Here is a 13,668-nt window from a genome sequence, read left to right on the forward strand (position 1 = left end):
AGTGCGCGTTCCTAAAAGTACGCAACTACACGGTTTAGGGAAACCTGGTTAACAGCAGTGGATTGGACAAAACAAAAATACAAAAACACTTTCTCTTCCTGCCCTATCTCATTTGCCAAATCAACAATTTCCAAATAATTGTCTGCTTTTTAAAAAAGTCTATTTATTGGGGGGGGGGGGGGACGACACAGAGGGGGAGAGAGAGAGGGAGAGAGAGAGAGAGAGAGAGAGAATATCCCAGCACCGTCAGTGGGAGGAACCCAATGCAGGGCTTGAACTCACAAACCCAAGAGGTCATGACCTGAGCTGAAATCAAGAGTGGGGCGCTTCACTGACTGAGTCACCCAAGCACCCCAATTGTCTGCTTTTGATGCTCTCTCTGGAGTCAATTCATAGTGGTCAGTCCTCCCATTTTTTCTCAGACCTTGTCTTCCGCATCTGACTCACTGAAGCCTCAGCCAACTCAGGTTGTTATTTACTTCTGGTCACTCCCACAGCCTCCAAATTTTGAGCCCTAGTTGAGCTGTTTTCCCAGGGTCCCCAACAACACTGGCGGGGAGGAGGGGCATGCAAATGAGGTTTCTCAATTCCTCACTGCAAGCAGCTAAAAAATATAAATATATGCAAATCTTACACGCTCTCTGAAGTTATCACAATCAATAATTAACATCACCAACCTAGCCATTCTGGGTACATACACCGTCCCAGCATTCCCATTGTGGGGAGAAAAAGAAGACATACATGAGAAAAGTTTCTACATCTTGGATCATCCCAGGGCAAAGGCAAAATCATGCTCAGGATTGTTTCAGGAGAGACAGGTTTTATGAAACGGAGAAGGACATTTTCAATATTAACGTTAATTGCCTATTATGAAACTGCCCAGAAAGATACCACACCTTTAAATTGCTATTGAAGGGGTAAAATTCTAAAGATTCCTTTCACAGAGAATAAAACCATTTACTATCAATAGGAATATGAAAGGAATTTATTGAAAACGTTTGGAAAGGCATTTGGAAAGGACAGAAGGATATTCCAGCAATAACGAAAGGTTTAGACTCTTCTCTATGTTAGGTTACAGAATGCCTCACCATGGTGCACTGGTCCCAACTGTCAGCTCAACTCTGACAGAGCAAGCAAGCTGTTCCTGTCTAAAGCCCACCATACGGTTTGAATGTCATAGGCCTCTCCTCCACGAAATAACCACCTTGATCTTTTGTGGAGCAGCCCATAACGTTTCCGAAAGGGAGAAAATCAGCCCTTTACGGTTTCTTCCCATAAACACAATGCCGATTTCAATGAAAGCAAATCACTCTTCTGAAAAAAAAAAAAAAAAAATTACAGCTGATATTAAGCTTCTATAGTTTACAAGATTCTGCAGTGGATACTCTGGGGTCCTTAAAGATGCATCAAAGGGGCCCTTCTGCTGAAGAGAAGACAAGAGGGAGGTCTGAGCACTGTATATGTGAGATCTCCGTCAGTCTTCACGATGACTCCATAAAGTGAGTATTAGCATCGTGTTTTCTTAAGGAAGCAGAAGTTCTGATAACGTAGTAACTTGTTCTGGATCAAAACAATGGAGAGAAACCAAAGAGATTCCAACCCGGGTCTTTGTGACGTCAAGGTCAATACTTTCCAGGGATGAAGACAAAGAGACAATACAGTGAAGTTCAGAATGTGCCAAGTCAGTTTGCCCAGATGTTGTTTCCCAGGAGTTTAGAGAAGAGACAGCTCCCTGGGGTAGCATTCACTTCCATGACCATAATTACAGCTACCGTTGACAGAGAGCTGAATGTGCCTACAGGGGCCCATGCGACACGTTTCGCAGGAGCGGGTTCACCCAGCATGGCGGTGAAGAGCACAGGTGTGGAAGAGGACAGACTGAGTCAGAGTCGCACTCATGCTTCTTAATGGCCCGGCTGCCTACTTTGCTAAGACTTGGCGTCCAAAGCTATAACCTGGTGAGGTCCTATGAAGATCATCCTCATGTCTAACCCAAGTGGCTATCAGAATATATAATAATCATGATGTTTGCCATCTTGAATATGAAGTTTGAGGGTTTCCATCTTCAAGAGAATGGTAAGCTCAGGTTAAGTGAAAAAAACCTGCTATAAAAAATGTGTAGGCTTCAAAATCATACCATTTGATAGTAGCAACTCAGTTCAATGTATCCTTGTTTATTTCCCAGCGACCTTATTTTTAGCCCGGTTACTGCCACGTTTTGCTCAAGAAAATTGCCATTGCCTTTCTTAAATTTATGTTCTGAATCACAGAAATTCAGAATTGGTATGGACCTTAACTTGACCTGAGACGATCCCTGTATGATTTTGTGTTTTCCCTATAAATTGGGACATCCGTACTATACTGGAATGACTTCTGTAATAAGGACCTCATGTCCTCCCCTGTATGTCACCACAAATAGAACAAACGCAAAGAAAAAAAGGATTATTACTGATATCTAGTTAATCCATATATAAAACAGAGAGTTAGAACGGAATAGTATAAACTCACAGAGTTAAAAATGAATGTCTAAAACTGAAAAAAAAAAAGTGACAATAAACATTTGACATTTGCACCTATACAAGGCTAGGATAAATGTGTGCTCATTAAATGCATCACAGTTCACAGTAACATAGTAATCTAAATTGCATACTCAGATATCAGATAACTTTGTGAAGATTACAGAATGTGAAACCACATACGTATCTACAAAGACAAACAATCCTTTGTATCCAAAATAGAAAATGGTGTACTGAGTCCACTTGGCAAATCACTTCTTAGCTTTGTTAAAGCTCTAAAGACACAAAGTTCCACCAGGATATAGTTAAATACTAATGGAGGATTTTTTAAAACAAACCCCAGTTAGAGTCAATTTTGATGAAGTGGAACCGATATTAAATAAACTCCCCTGTCTATCTTTGCCTACCCATATATCATTCCAAAGTTCTAGAACATTTGCCAACTAATTTAACAGCAATCTGTCATTTATTAAGATGCAAACTGGTACCACGCCTGCTAAAGCTGGATGTATATCAGATAAAAATATATTCTTCCCAAGTGGAATCAGTTAATTTTATTATGATTATTATTACTGCGTTTATTATACAAGCTCATTATACCTCTTCTCTCCCCTTCTGGTGAACATATGCCTTTAATTTAAGGGTGGAGCAGTGTGTATATGTGCACATGTGTGTACGTAAAAGACGATGTGTGACTGCAAGGCAACCCTGTGTTTTCGGCAAATATTCCAAATATCTAATCAGGCGTAAAATTTGGTAAATCGCGAAAGAAAACTGATGCTCGGAAGAGGATATATTAATTAAGAGACTTCATAAGAAACTCAACAGCCAGGCATGTGCTAATAGATGTCCATCAAATGTCCTGGTTTCCATCTGGACCCCTGAGAAGACAAGAATGAGGACAGGAGGAAGGTCACGGTTCCAACAGGGAGATTCCGGGCCAATGATCTGGATCTCACCTAATTTTGTTCCCCACCCTTGACATTGGTTCTGTTAGGAATACGCTGGAATGCTTTCATTGATAATCCCAAAGCCTGAAAAGCTCAAAGAAAAATGATCTGGAATTGAGAGGATACTTGTAGATAGTATAGTAAACTAAACTCTATAGCCCATGCTCCTACAATATCCATAATGAGTTGCAGGATTTCTCCAGATAAACGATTAATTAAGGTAACTGCCAAACCAGTGCATGGTAGGCAATGGGGGCTCAAGTGATATTTCTTGAGTAAAATAATAAGGGACGTCCTGGTAATCTGAACATAGGGTTTTCTAATTATGAAAAAAAAAGGGAAAAGATTCAATTCTGATTTTTTTTTCGCTTATTTTCTAAAGGAGATTATTAAATATCCTTGTCAGGAAACCAGGAAAAGTTGTCGATGCACGAGATGCCTGTGTAAAAATTCACCAAAGATGATTAAAGTTTCATAACCCAAATGGGGCAAAAAAAAAATGACTGCAGGACAACTAGGCTGAACACGAGAAGTTTTGGTATTGCGCGCTGTGCCGTCTGTCCTCACTGCTTACCAGATTCTAGTCCCTGAAGGAACTTGGGGAATTCGCTTGCACTTTATTTAGAACCTTTATTCATCACTCCATGGTGAGCCTCCCAAAGACAAAGGCTGAGTGTTATTCATCTTTCACTACCGCCTCGTCAAGTACCTAGAATATTATAATCACCCAGTGACTGTCTCCCGGATGCAATCGGGAATGAATGAACGAGTAATGAGTCTATCCAAGAAAACTTTAGGCAGTTTAGCTTCTTATTGTGATACCAAACACCAGGTCACTTCTGTCTGAAACACTCGCGATTGTCTCATTCATTTCATAAAATCGTTTTCCTACTTGGAACCGCCTGGGTAGACAGAGCGAAGAGTTTCCCCTGCAGGGGATTTTTGCCAGTCATACGGAGCCAAAGGTTCACCGAGGTAAGTGGAATCCTGTCAGCTTGAATGAGAGTCACTTTGAAACGGTCCTTTCCTTTGACGACCCGTAAGATTTCGATTCTGCAACCCCCGGCAAGATTGTGAGAGACCTCTGTGCCCTGCTAAGAAGCTTAGAATGTTCCCTGTCGGTCATAAGGAGAAGTGATGAGTTTTAAAGACAAGACAAAGGGCAAGATTTACATACAAAACATTCTTCTTTGGCTGCACTATTCCCGCTGAACTGAAAGTTGGAGCTCAAGCTGGGAGGATGGACGCTTTGGAAGGACTCTATGGCCCAAGTCCCTCTGGGAGCGGTTGGTTCTAACTGTGAGGACAAGAGGACACATTTCATAGACTTTCAGAAAGGAAGACAGGAGAGAAAGACTTACTGGATGACTAGCCCGGGGAAAAGAAGAAATCACACGTTTTAGGAAGGTAGACAGAGTGAATCGTAGTGATGGCAACCAATAAACAAATATACAAATGTTTGTAAAAATGATTCAACCACTCAATTCGTTTACAGTTCTAATGTTCTGACTCTACAGGTCGAATGGGTTTAGCTGAATTTTTGCAAAGCAAGTTCCAAACTCAAACTGAAAGTGAAGTTAAATTTGACGCCAATTTAAAACGAGTTATGAAAATAAAGCTTTCGCGTGGTTAGAGTTTAGAACACGGAATAAATCAAGTTACATGCATCTCCTTACTGCAGAACTTCTCAGAGCCTTTAATATGCTTTTAAGCTCCCAAAGGGAGCATATAATAAGTTGTGTTTTTCAAGCCTACTTGATAGCAAAATCCTCCACCTACCCCTACCCCACTTTGGGGCATTTTATTAATTAGTGTTTTATGGACTTCAGGAAAGTCCTTCAGACTTCAGGAAATATTCTCTTGGATATTTTGACCCATTTATTTTGGCCATTCCTTAATAATCTCAAGACTGTATATTTACCTTCTTTAAGGATCATTCAGCAATATGAAATGGATTAAATGCAGAGATTATGGACAATCAAGACTTATTACAGTTTTCTGCATGATTAATTAGTATTTCACTTTTAGTACCCTGGCCTTTTCAGAAGTGATAATGATTAAGACTCGTAACACAATTAGAGATTTTGCTATGTTCCAGAAACTGCTGCATATTTTACATGCATTAATCACATAATCGTCATGACAGGCCTATAAAGTAACTGCCAGCGTTTAGCTCCATTTTACAGAGGAACAAACTGATCCTGAGAGAGGCAATTCACTTGAAGAAGGTAAGAACGTACTGAAACCCACTGGAGAGTCGGAATCTACTGTCTGAGTGCATTAATCACCAGACTATATCATGTAGTTAATCACTCATTTCCATATTATAATAAAAAACAATGCAACTATGATCCTTACATAAATTCATTCAGTATACGCAGCAAACCGGCATGGAATTCACCCGTGTATTTATTCACACATTTGGTCACTCCTCACGAAACAGTGTTTTAGGTACTTGGGTTATAGTCGAGAACAAAACATTTCCATCTCGGGGCCTTTACGGGGGAGACAACTCGTCGGCAAGATAAGTAACTACACTAAACAGAAGGAGACAAGGGTTCAGAAGGGTTGGAGGGTGTGTATTTTATTGCGGACCAGAAGAAGCAGGTGGGGCCTCCCTGTCAGGACGGATTACATGAGGGTTCAGAGAAGAGCCCTGGGTTTCACATTAGAAGGTCACTGTGGTCTAGATAAGAACGGCCTCGGTGCAGTGAGGGGTCGGGGTTCTGACGAGTTGCTTCAAGAGACGATGGGAAAAGAGCTCGTAGGGGGAAGTATGAACAGTGGTTTCAAAGGGGAAAAGAAATGAGTCAGTAACTGGAAAAATACAAGTAGACTGCCAGAGGGCGTCTCCCCTCTTTCTTCAGAGATAGAATTAACAGTGTGTGGATGGCCGTCACACAGATGAGAGGGAAGTTTTGACGAAAGAAAAGAGAATTGATTGAGCCATGCCTGTAGTGGGGTGAGAAGGTAAGGCCTCCGTGAAGAAATGGAGGAGGGAGACTTAACATAGAAGGTGAGAACCTAATTCACCTCGGTAACAGGAGAAAAGCTCAGATATGTGGTCACGGATGATACAAGCAGGTCAGCTGGGCCAAAGAGAGCAGGAAGGACAACTCGTAAAATAATTTATTAGATTTCTTGGAGGCCCACATTCTGACTTGTTTCGCTGTGCTGAAAGTCTATTTTCTGCAAAACCTGGGAGAGTGGTTAGCTACCTTATGAGATTATTGTGAAGATTAAAAGTCATCATCTGGGGTGCCTGGGCGGCTCAGGTGGTGAACCGTCTGATTTCGGCTCAGGTCAGGATCTCACCGTCCATGAGTTCGAGGCCCGCGTCGGGCTCTGCGCGGACAGCTCAGAGCCTGGAACCTGCTTTGGATTCTGTGTCTCCCTCTCTCTCTGGCCCTCCTCGCTCATTCTCTCTCTCTCTCTCTCTCTCTCTCAAAAATAAATCAAAAAAAATTTTTTTAAGTCATCATCTATTTGGGGGCTCACAAGAGTGACCATACTGTGACAGACTGGCAAATGTTAAGTGTCTTAGTATCATTATGATGTTTACCACCACACCTCTACAATCTTCTTCATCGTCATCATTAATTGTACACAACCCGAATTATGTACCTTTAATTCTTGCTTTTAATCTTACAGTGCCTTAGCATCACATAAAATGGAATCTCTGGGGAAAAGAGCAAACTGTCGATTGCAATATGGTTTGCTCAACATAGTTTGTCTAATGTAATGCTGGCACATGAATTCTAAAGGCTGTAAATTGAATCGATTCCGATGGTGTTAACGTCTTTGAAAAGAGTGTTACATGCTACTGACCCAAACGCTTATCTTATAGTCAACACATAGGGAGCATTTTTGAAATCCAATATTCGCTACGTTTTTTGATTAGCAAGCAGGAGAAATGGATGCAATCAATATTTGGATTCCCTGGGCCAAACCTATTCCCTTGATACGTAGGCTTCCCCCTCTCGCCGCCCCTCGTCACTTGTCGTGGTTGTCCGCCCCCGCCCCGTCCTACTCATCATCAACTCTTCCCTTCGACCTTCAGCTCTTATCTCCCCGCCACTTTCCCACACAGCACTTTCCCACACTTTCCCTACAGAGCAGCGAGCTTTTACAATTGTGTATCCCCACAGGCCACTACTCTGCTGAAAACCTCTAATGGTTTTCTGTAATGGAATAGAATGCAAACACCCTCCGTGGTTTAGAAAGCCCTGCTGAGCTGGCCCCTGCCTACCTCTCCAAGCCACCTTCTACTGCCTACTTTCTGTCCACATTGCTCGCAGCACCCAAATTAGCATCTTGTTCCGTGAACACACCTGATTATTCTCCCCTCGGGGTGCTTTGCCCTTGCTGTTCCTTCTGCAGAGAACATTCCTTCCACATGACCGGCATCGTGTCAATACTGTCCTCATTTATGTATCATCTCCTCACAGAGGACTCCCTATCCTTCTTAACCACAGCGGTTCTGTCCTTCCCTCTTTCCTGTTCATCTCATTTATAACACTTATCTTTAACTCGTAGTCTTGATGGTTTCTAGGTTTGTTTCCTGTCTAATGACTAGAATGTAGAGACTTGTCTGTATTGCATACAAAACTTAGAGGTCTCCTTCACTGCTTTACCCACATTGACTACACAGTGGGAGTGCGCTAAGTTTGATAGAAGAACAAATACATTTCAGTTCCCCTATTTTTGTAGATGATCCAGTGAAAACTCTAGTGGGCCAGAATGACTTTAAGCTGTCACATAGGTTTTTGACCTCGCTACCTGAGGGAACTGTTGTAGTAATCATTTATTCCTTCATTCCTTACATCACTCAGTCAATAAATCACTTATTTATTTCTCAGTCGCACTTTATAATCTAACTTTGTATACGTTTCAGGCAATCATTTTGTATATATTTGACCACGTACATTATATATATAAAGAACACAACTTAGAATAATCTCAAAGAATGTGAGATGTAGTGTGCTGTTTGATGCCTGATGACAAAGAGATTTCTTTCCCCTGGAAGACTCCTGTACTGCTTTAAAAATGTTAAACTATATATCCCCAGATATTCAGAGAAACAGCTCTTGGGAAAAGATAAATTAAATTCAAGACTACAAACACAGATACGTAGAACAGATCTGTGTGTCAAGAAGTTGTCTTGATGAAACGGAAGATGTGCCCCTAAGGGCAAATGAAACTGAAGGTGAGGACAGACATAGGAAGGACAAAATATGGGCATGTAAGAACTCAGGAAGTCTATGAGTTTCTACTGTATTGTTTTTAATCCACCACTATAGGTAAAGTCAATGGAATCATCTAGAATTCTGCGGTGTGGAAATGGTAGAGAAGGATGGGGGATCGAAGAGAAATATTAAGTTTTTTGGAAGGACACGATCTCTTTTCTGAAAAAAAAAAGTATGCATACATACGTGTATAAATAAAATGTATTTCTTGAGCACCTATTATGTTTCAGATATTGTGCCGATTGCTTTAATGCATTATCATCTCATTTAACACTCATAACATCTCTGTAAGTCAGTACTATTAGTCCCTTACTTTAGAAGAGGAAATGGAGAACAGAGGTAATTTGATCTGTATCAGGTCAGAGAGCAGTAAATGACAGATTCTGGACTCAACCCTGGATAAGTCCAAAGCCCATGTGTATTAAACGCTAAAGACCCTATCCTGTTGATCTAATCACATTTAAATGGGTCACTGCTGCTTTTCCATAATTGAATGTGCCAGGATAGGAGCCAGAGAATAATCTGTTGCTTTTAAGAGTGATTTCTTTTGTTATTACCTTAACTCTAAAAGTAAACGGGTCATTTTAAAGCTAACCCTACTTTTTTTTTTTTTTTTGAAAGATTGAAACCTTGAAGGATCTTCAGTGAAATGTTGAATAGATTACGGTATGTCCATATTCTAAACATTTTTGAAACATTAAAATAAATGAGTTCTATCCTTTTGCACTGCCGTGGAAGAATGCCCACTACACCCTGTTAAGTGAAATTAGCAACATGCAGAGGCATGTGACCCGTCTGCTGTGTGAATGCATACACAAGTATAGAAAGGTGTAGTTCATACTCAACGATGGTTATCTAGTTGGGTGGGAAATCTGTTTTCAATTTCAACTTTACAGTATGACTTATTATAATAAGCAAAGGTTGGGGTGCCTAGGTGGCTCCGTCGGTTGAGCGTCCGACTTCGGCTCAGGTCATGATCTCACTGCTTGTGGGTTCGAGCCCTGCGTCGGGCTCTGTGCTGACAGCTCGGAGCCTGGAGCCGGCTTCGGATTCTATGTCTCCCTCTCTCTCTGCCCCTGTCCTACTTGCATTCTGTCTCTGTCCCTCTCAAAACCAAATAAACATTAAAAAATAAATAAATAAATAAAGCATAGGTTAATTTCGTACTTAATAGTGAATACAGAGTAATTTTCAAAAATAGGATTTGTTTCTGGGGCGCCTGGGTGGCTCAGTCGGTGAAGCCTCCGACTTCGGCTCAGGTCATGATCTCACGGTCCGTGAGTTCGAGCCCCGCGTCGGGCTCTGGGCTGACAGCTCAGAGCCTGGAGGCTGCTTCGGATTCTGCGTCTCCCTCTCTCTCTGACCCTCCCCCGTTCATGCTCTGTCTCTGTCTCAAAAATAAATAAACATTAAAAAAAAATTAAAAAAAATAGGATTTGTTTCTAAATATAATCTTCCTATAAGTTTGAATAACTTCCTCAGAGGATCTTCTTTCTTATCTTAATCCTTTCCTCCTTCAACCAAAGGACCATATGTTTAATGTGCTTTACACACTGAACTTCCCGTTAAGATTTCCACTGAAAGATTCCCTAGAGAAAATAAATTTGAAAACCACTGGTCCATATCACCTGATTCAGTGGCCACTATTGAATATGGGGCATTCTCTGTCTGTATGTACAGTCATGAGATTATTCATTACTAGTTACTAACATAAGGATATTGAGAAATTCCAGCCTACTCTTTATTATAGCAAAAGCCATACACATACAACTTGAAAATTAAAGACAAACTAGGCTTGATTTATTAACTTGAATGACCATTCAATCGATGGCACAGAGAGATGGTACACTAATCTGTAGCCCAGGGCTTTGGTCATGGAATCCCCAGTTTACTTAGAGTACATTCATTTGGTGTTCAGATACCTTGAAAGGAAAATTCTAGGCAACGATTTAAAACCCTGTTCTATGACTTTAGAGGGCTCTAAAGTATCTAAACATTGACAGAATTAGAAAGTATGTCTTAACCATGCCTGAACGAGCCTTCAGTGAGGAAGTACATCCTGAACAAGTGCATAAGCGTTTCCTTTCAGTCTATTTCACAATGACCAGGAGACAGCTTAGCTCATGGTCTTGTGATCAAACCCTAACACCAGTCCCACAAAGGTGGAAGAAGCATTATTGTTTGTACTTCAGCCGCAACATGACATTGACCAATGGCATGCATCCCACTGCTCCAAATCTGGGCCAAATATACATCCATCCTGCGGTTGGCACAATTCGTAGTAAATTCAATGACATTCAACCAACATTCACGGAGTACTCGCTAGAGCTCCACGTACCCTCTGGGTTTTTCAAAGCCCCTAAGGATAGATAGAGCACAACTCGGCTATCTAGGGACATACAGTTCCACGAGGAAAATACAGGCAAGAATATCTCTGATATAAAGCACACTGTGATAACGACGATATGTAACCCTAGTAAGAAGGCAAAGTTTAGCAGGTGCGGGGTAGGGATTGCTTGCACTTAGTTCTAGTCTGGGCAGTGAGCAGACTTCAGGAGACAGGCAGCATTTTCACTGAGGCTTGATGGTGGAAGAGAATCAGCTGTATAGGAAGAGGACCTAGGGATGAGGCGGGGATGCGCAGGGGATGTGATAAAGGAGAGGAAGAACGGAATCCGCTTACATTTCAAAAAGTAAAAAGAGATGGTGGAAGAAAGGAAGGGTGGGCCCAGATCATGATTAAAACGTATGCTTTCAGTCACCCAAAGCTGCATTCACGAGTAAGAAACAGAAGGGAGTGGCCTCTGACGGAATGCTCCTTCTTCCATGGTTAGAAGTATACAGCAACCTTATTTTTACGGAATTAATTAAAATAAGACAGGGCTTTTTCAGATCTGTAATTTGAAGAAAACAGTTCATTACATTAGGTTACGTGGTCAGTTTTTGCAGAGGAGGAATGGTGAGTGGATTTTTTCGTGAAATCAAGGAAAATGGTGATGGGTTGAGCTGCCTGGTTAGGGAACTTGGGAGGCAGCATAAAAATATTATTGTCCTGGGACAGCAGTGGAGCTAAGGGGGTAAGAAAGGGGGAGGCCCGGAGGGGCACTGCTGGTGACCCGGGGCACCGACTGGAGAGACGGAATATCTTCACATCTCCATCTCGCAGTGCTGAGCATTTATTTCTCCAAATGCAAGATTAACGTGTATTAATGAATGGATTTTTCTCTGAGCAAATCTAAGCATCCAAATACACCTCTGTTCTTGTCAGGGGAAACTCTCTAGCTCTTAGCCCGTTTTCAGAATGGATGCAACACACGGTTCCAAAGCTAAACGCGCCTCCTTCCCGGCTCAGCTCTGAGCTCCATTCATTCCTCTAGACTGAAGGACTGGAACCCACGGGTGGGTTCACAGGAGAATCATCACCGATTGACCGAGCATGAGCTTTTAAACCTACCATTCTAACGCCGTTTTCAAAGGCTTGCCGGGTGAGTGGAGCCGGTCCGTCCACGGTCTTGCCATCATCATCCGGGCCCCAGCTGGCACTGTAGATATGCACGTGCTGGGGATTGAAGCTAACCGATTTCGCTTCAACCATGTCTGTGACATCTCCATCCAGCATCCGAACCCCTTCCAGACAGAAGGGAATTAGCTTGAATAGAGGCTTCGCTATATAACACCCGAACAGCCCAAGACATACTCCAATTCCAGCATTTGGGGGGCAAAGAATACACTTAATCAACAGTTACCTGAGCACATCCTCTCCCCCTCTCCCCCCAAAAAGGATAACGTAGACTCTTCTGAAGCTTTCTTGGAGAGAAAGTAAATTATGTTGTACACGATGGAGGCAAACTTCTTTCAAATCTTTTTTTATCCGTTATTCTCTCTTTTAACGTTCCCACAATTTCTCCCTTCCCTTTACCCGTCTTCAGAGAGTACTTGACAGAGAGAACCCCAGGCAATCCATCTTCCCTAAATTTCTCTTCATTAGGTAACTTGGGTTCATAGTTGGTATAAAGCATTCTGACCTTAGCGAGCTCACCAAATTTGGAAAGCGGCCAAGTTAGGTGGGTCTAATTTCCTCCATATTTAATATTATCTCCTAATCTGTAAGACTGATGTGAACTTAATATATTATTTCTTTGCCAAGTTATTTGTGAGTCAAATAATAAATGAGAATGCTCTTGGAGCATGGAACGCATCAAATAATTCTCAAAGGGTTTTAATAATGTTTAGTCATTAATCTTCATTTAAGTATAGTCCTGCCCGACAGACAGGAATTTATTATTAACCTTAATAGGCAAAAATAAACAGAGATATGCAAAAATAAATTACAGGTCAAACGTCAGGCTTTCCTTCTTTCCTTTTATTTTTAAGACTTGAAACATCAGAACATCTAATTATTAAGTAAACCTCTCCCTCCTTCAGCTTCAGCTAAATACCATCACTGAGAGACCGTAGTATTTTACAATCCCATCTTTATGGTCCAAATTCACTCCTTTGAAAAACCTTGTTATCCAGTAGGATTTCAAGTTTTTATGGCTACCAACACATTTTTATTATAAAACTGCAAAGCAGGCTAGCCTTAATGCTATGTGGTTTGAGGTGGACTTCTGGTAGAAAATAAACCTATTTTTGAAAAAATACTGTACCTTCTTTGTGCTTTAAAGAATGATTTAACCGTTAACTCTAAAATGTACAAACATAAAAAAATAGAATGACAATGAGCATTGATATCAACAATACTCAAGAACTGTTAACATTGTGCCTGATTTGCATCGGAACCTTTTTACGCCACGTGACAGATAGGTCACTATACCCTTTTATATAGTGACCTGTCATGTGGTGTAAAAAGGTTCCGCTGAAAATCATACATATCATACACACACACACACACCATATATAATTTTTTTTTTGTTTACGAAAGAACAATAGAAATAAACACTCAGGACACATTAA

General features: G+C 41.2%; 1 protein-coding gene across 3 annotated transcripts in view; it reads right to left on the bottom strand.

Annotated features, from left to right (window-relative positions):
- Positions 1-13,668, bottom strand: part of PCSK5 (proprotein convertase subtilisin/kexin type 5) — a 452,999-nt gene that overhangs the window by 268,194 nt on the left and 171,137 nt on the right. For all 3 annotated transcript variants that reach the window (XM_058695668.1, XM_058695669.1, XM_058695667.1), the window contains exon 7: positions 12,167-12,339. In XM_058695668.1, coding sequence (XP_058551651.1) covers positions 12,167-12,339 — 173 coding nt within the window. The remainder of the gene's footprint in view (positions 1-12,166; positions 12,340-13,668) is intronic.

Source organism: Neofelis nebulosa, chromosome 12 (genome assembly GCF_028018385.1).
Source record: "Neofelis nebulosa isolate mNeoNeb1 chromosome 12, mNeoNeb1.pri, whole genome shotgun sequence".
In the NCBI taxonomy this organism is placed as follows: domain Eukaryota; kingdom Metazoa; phylum Chordata; class Mammalia; order Carnivora; family Felidae; genus Neofelis; species Neofelis nebulosa.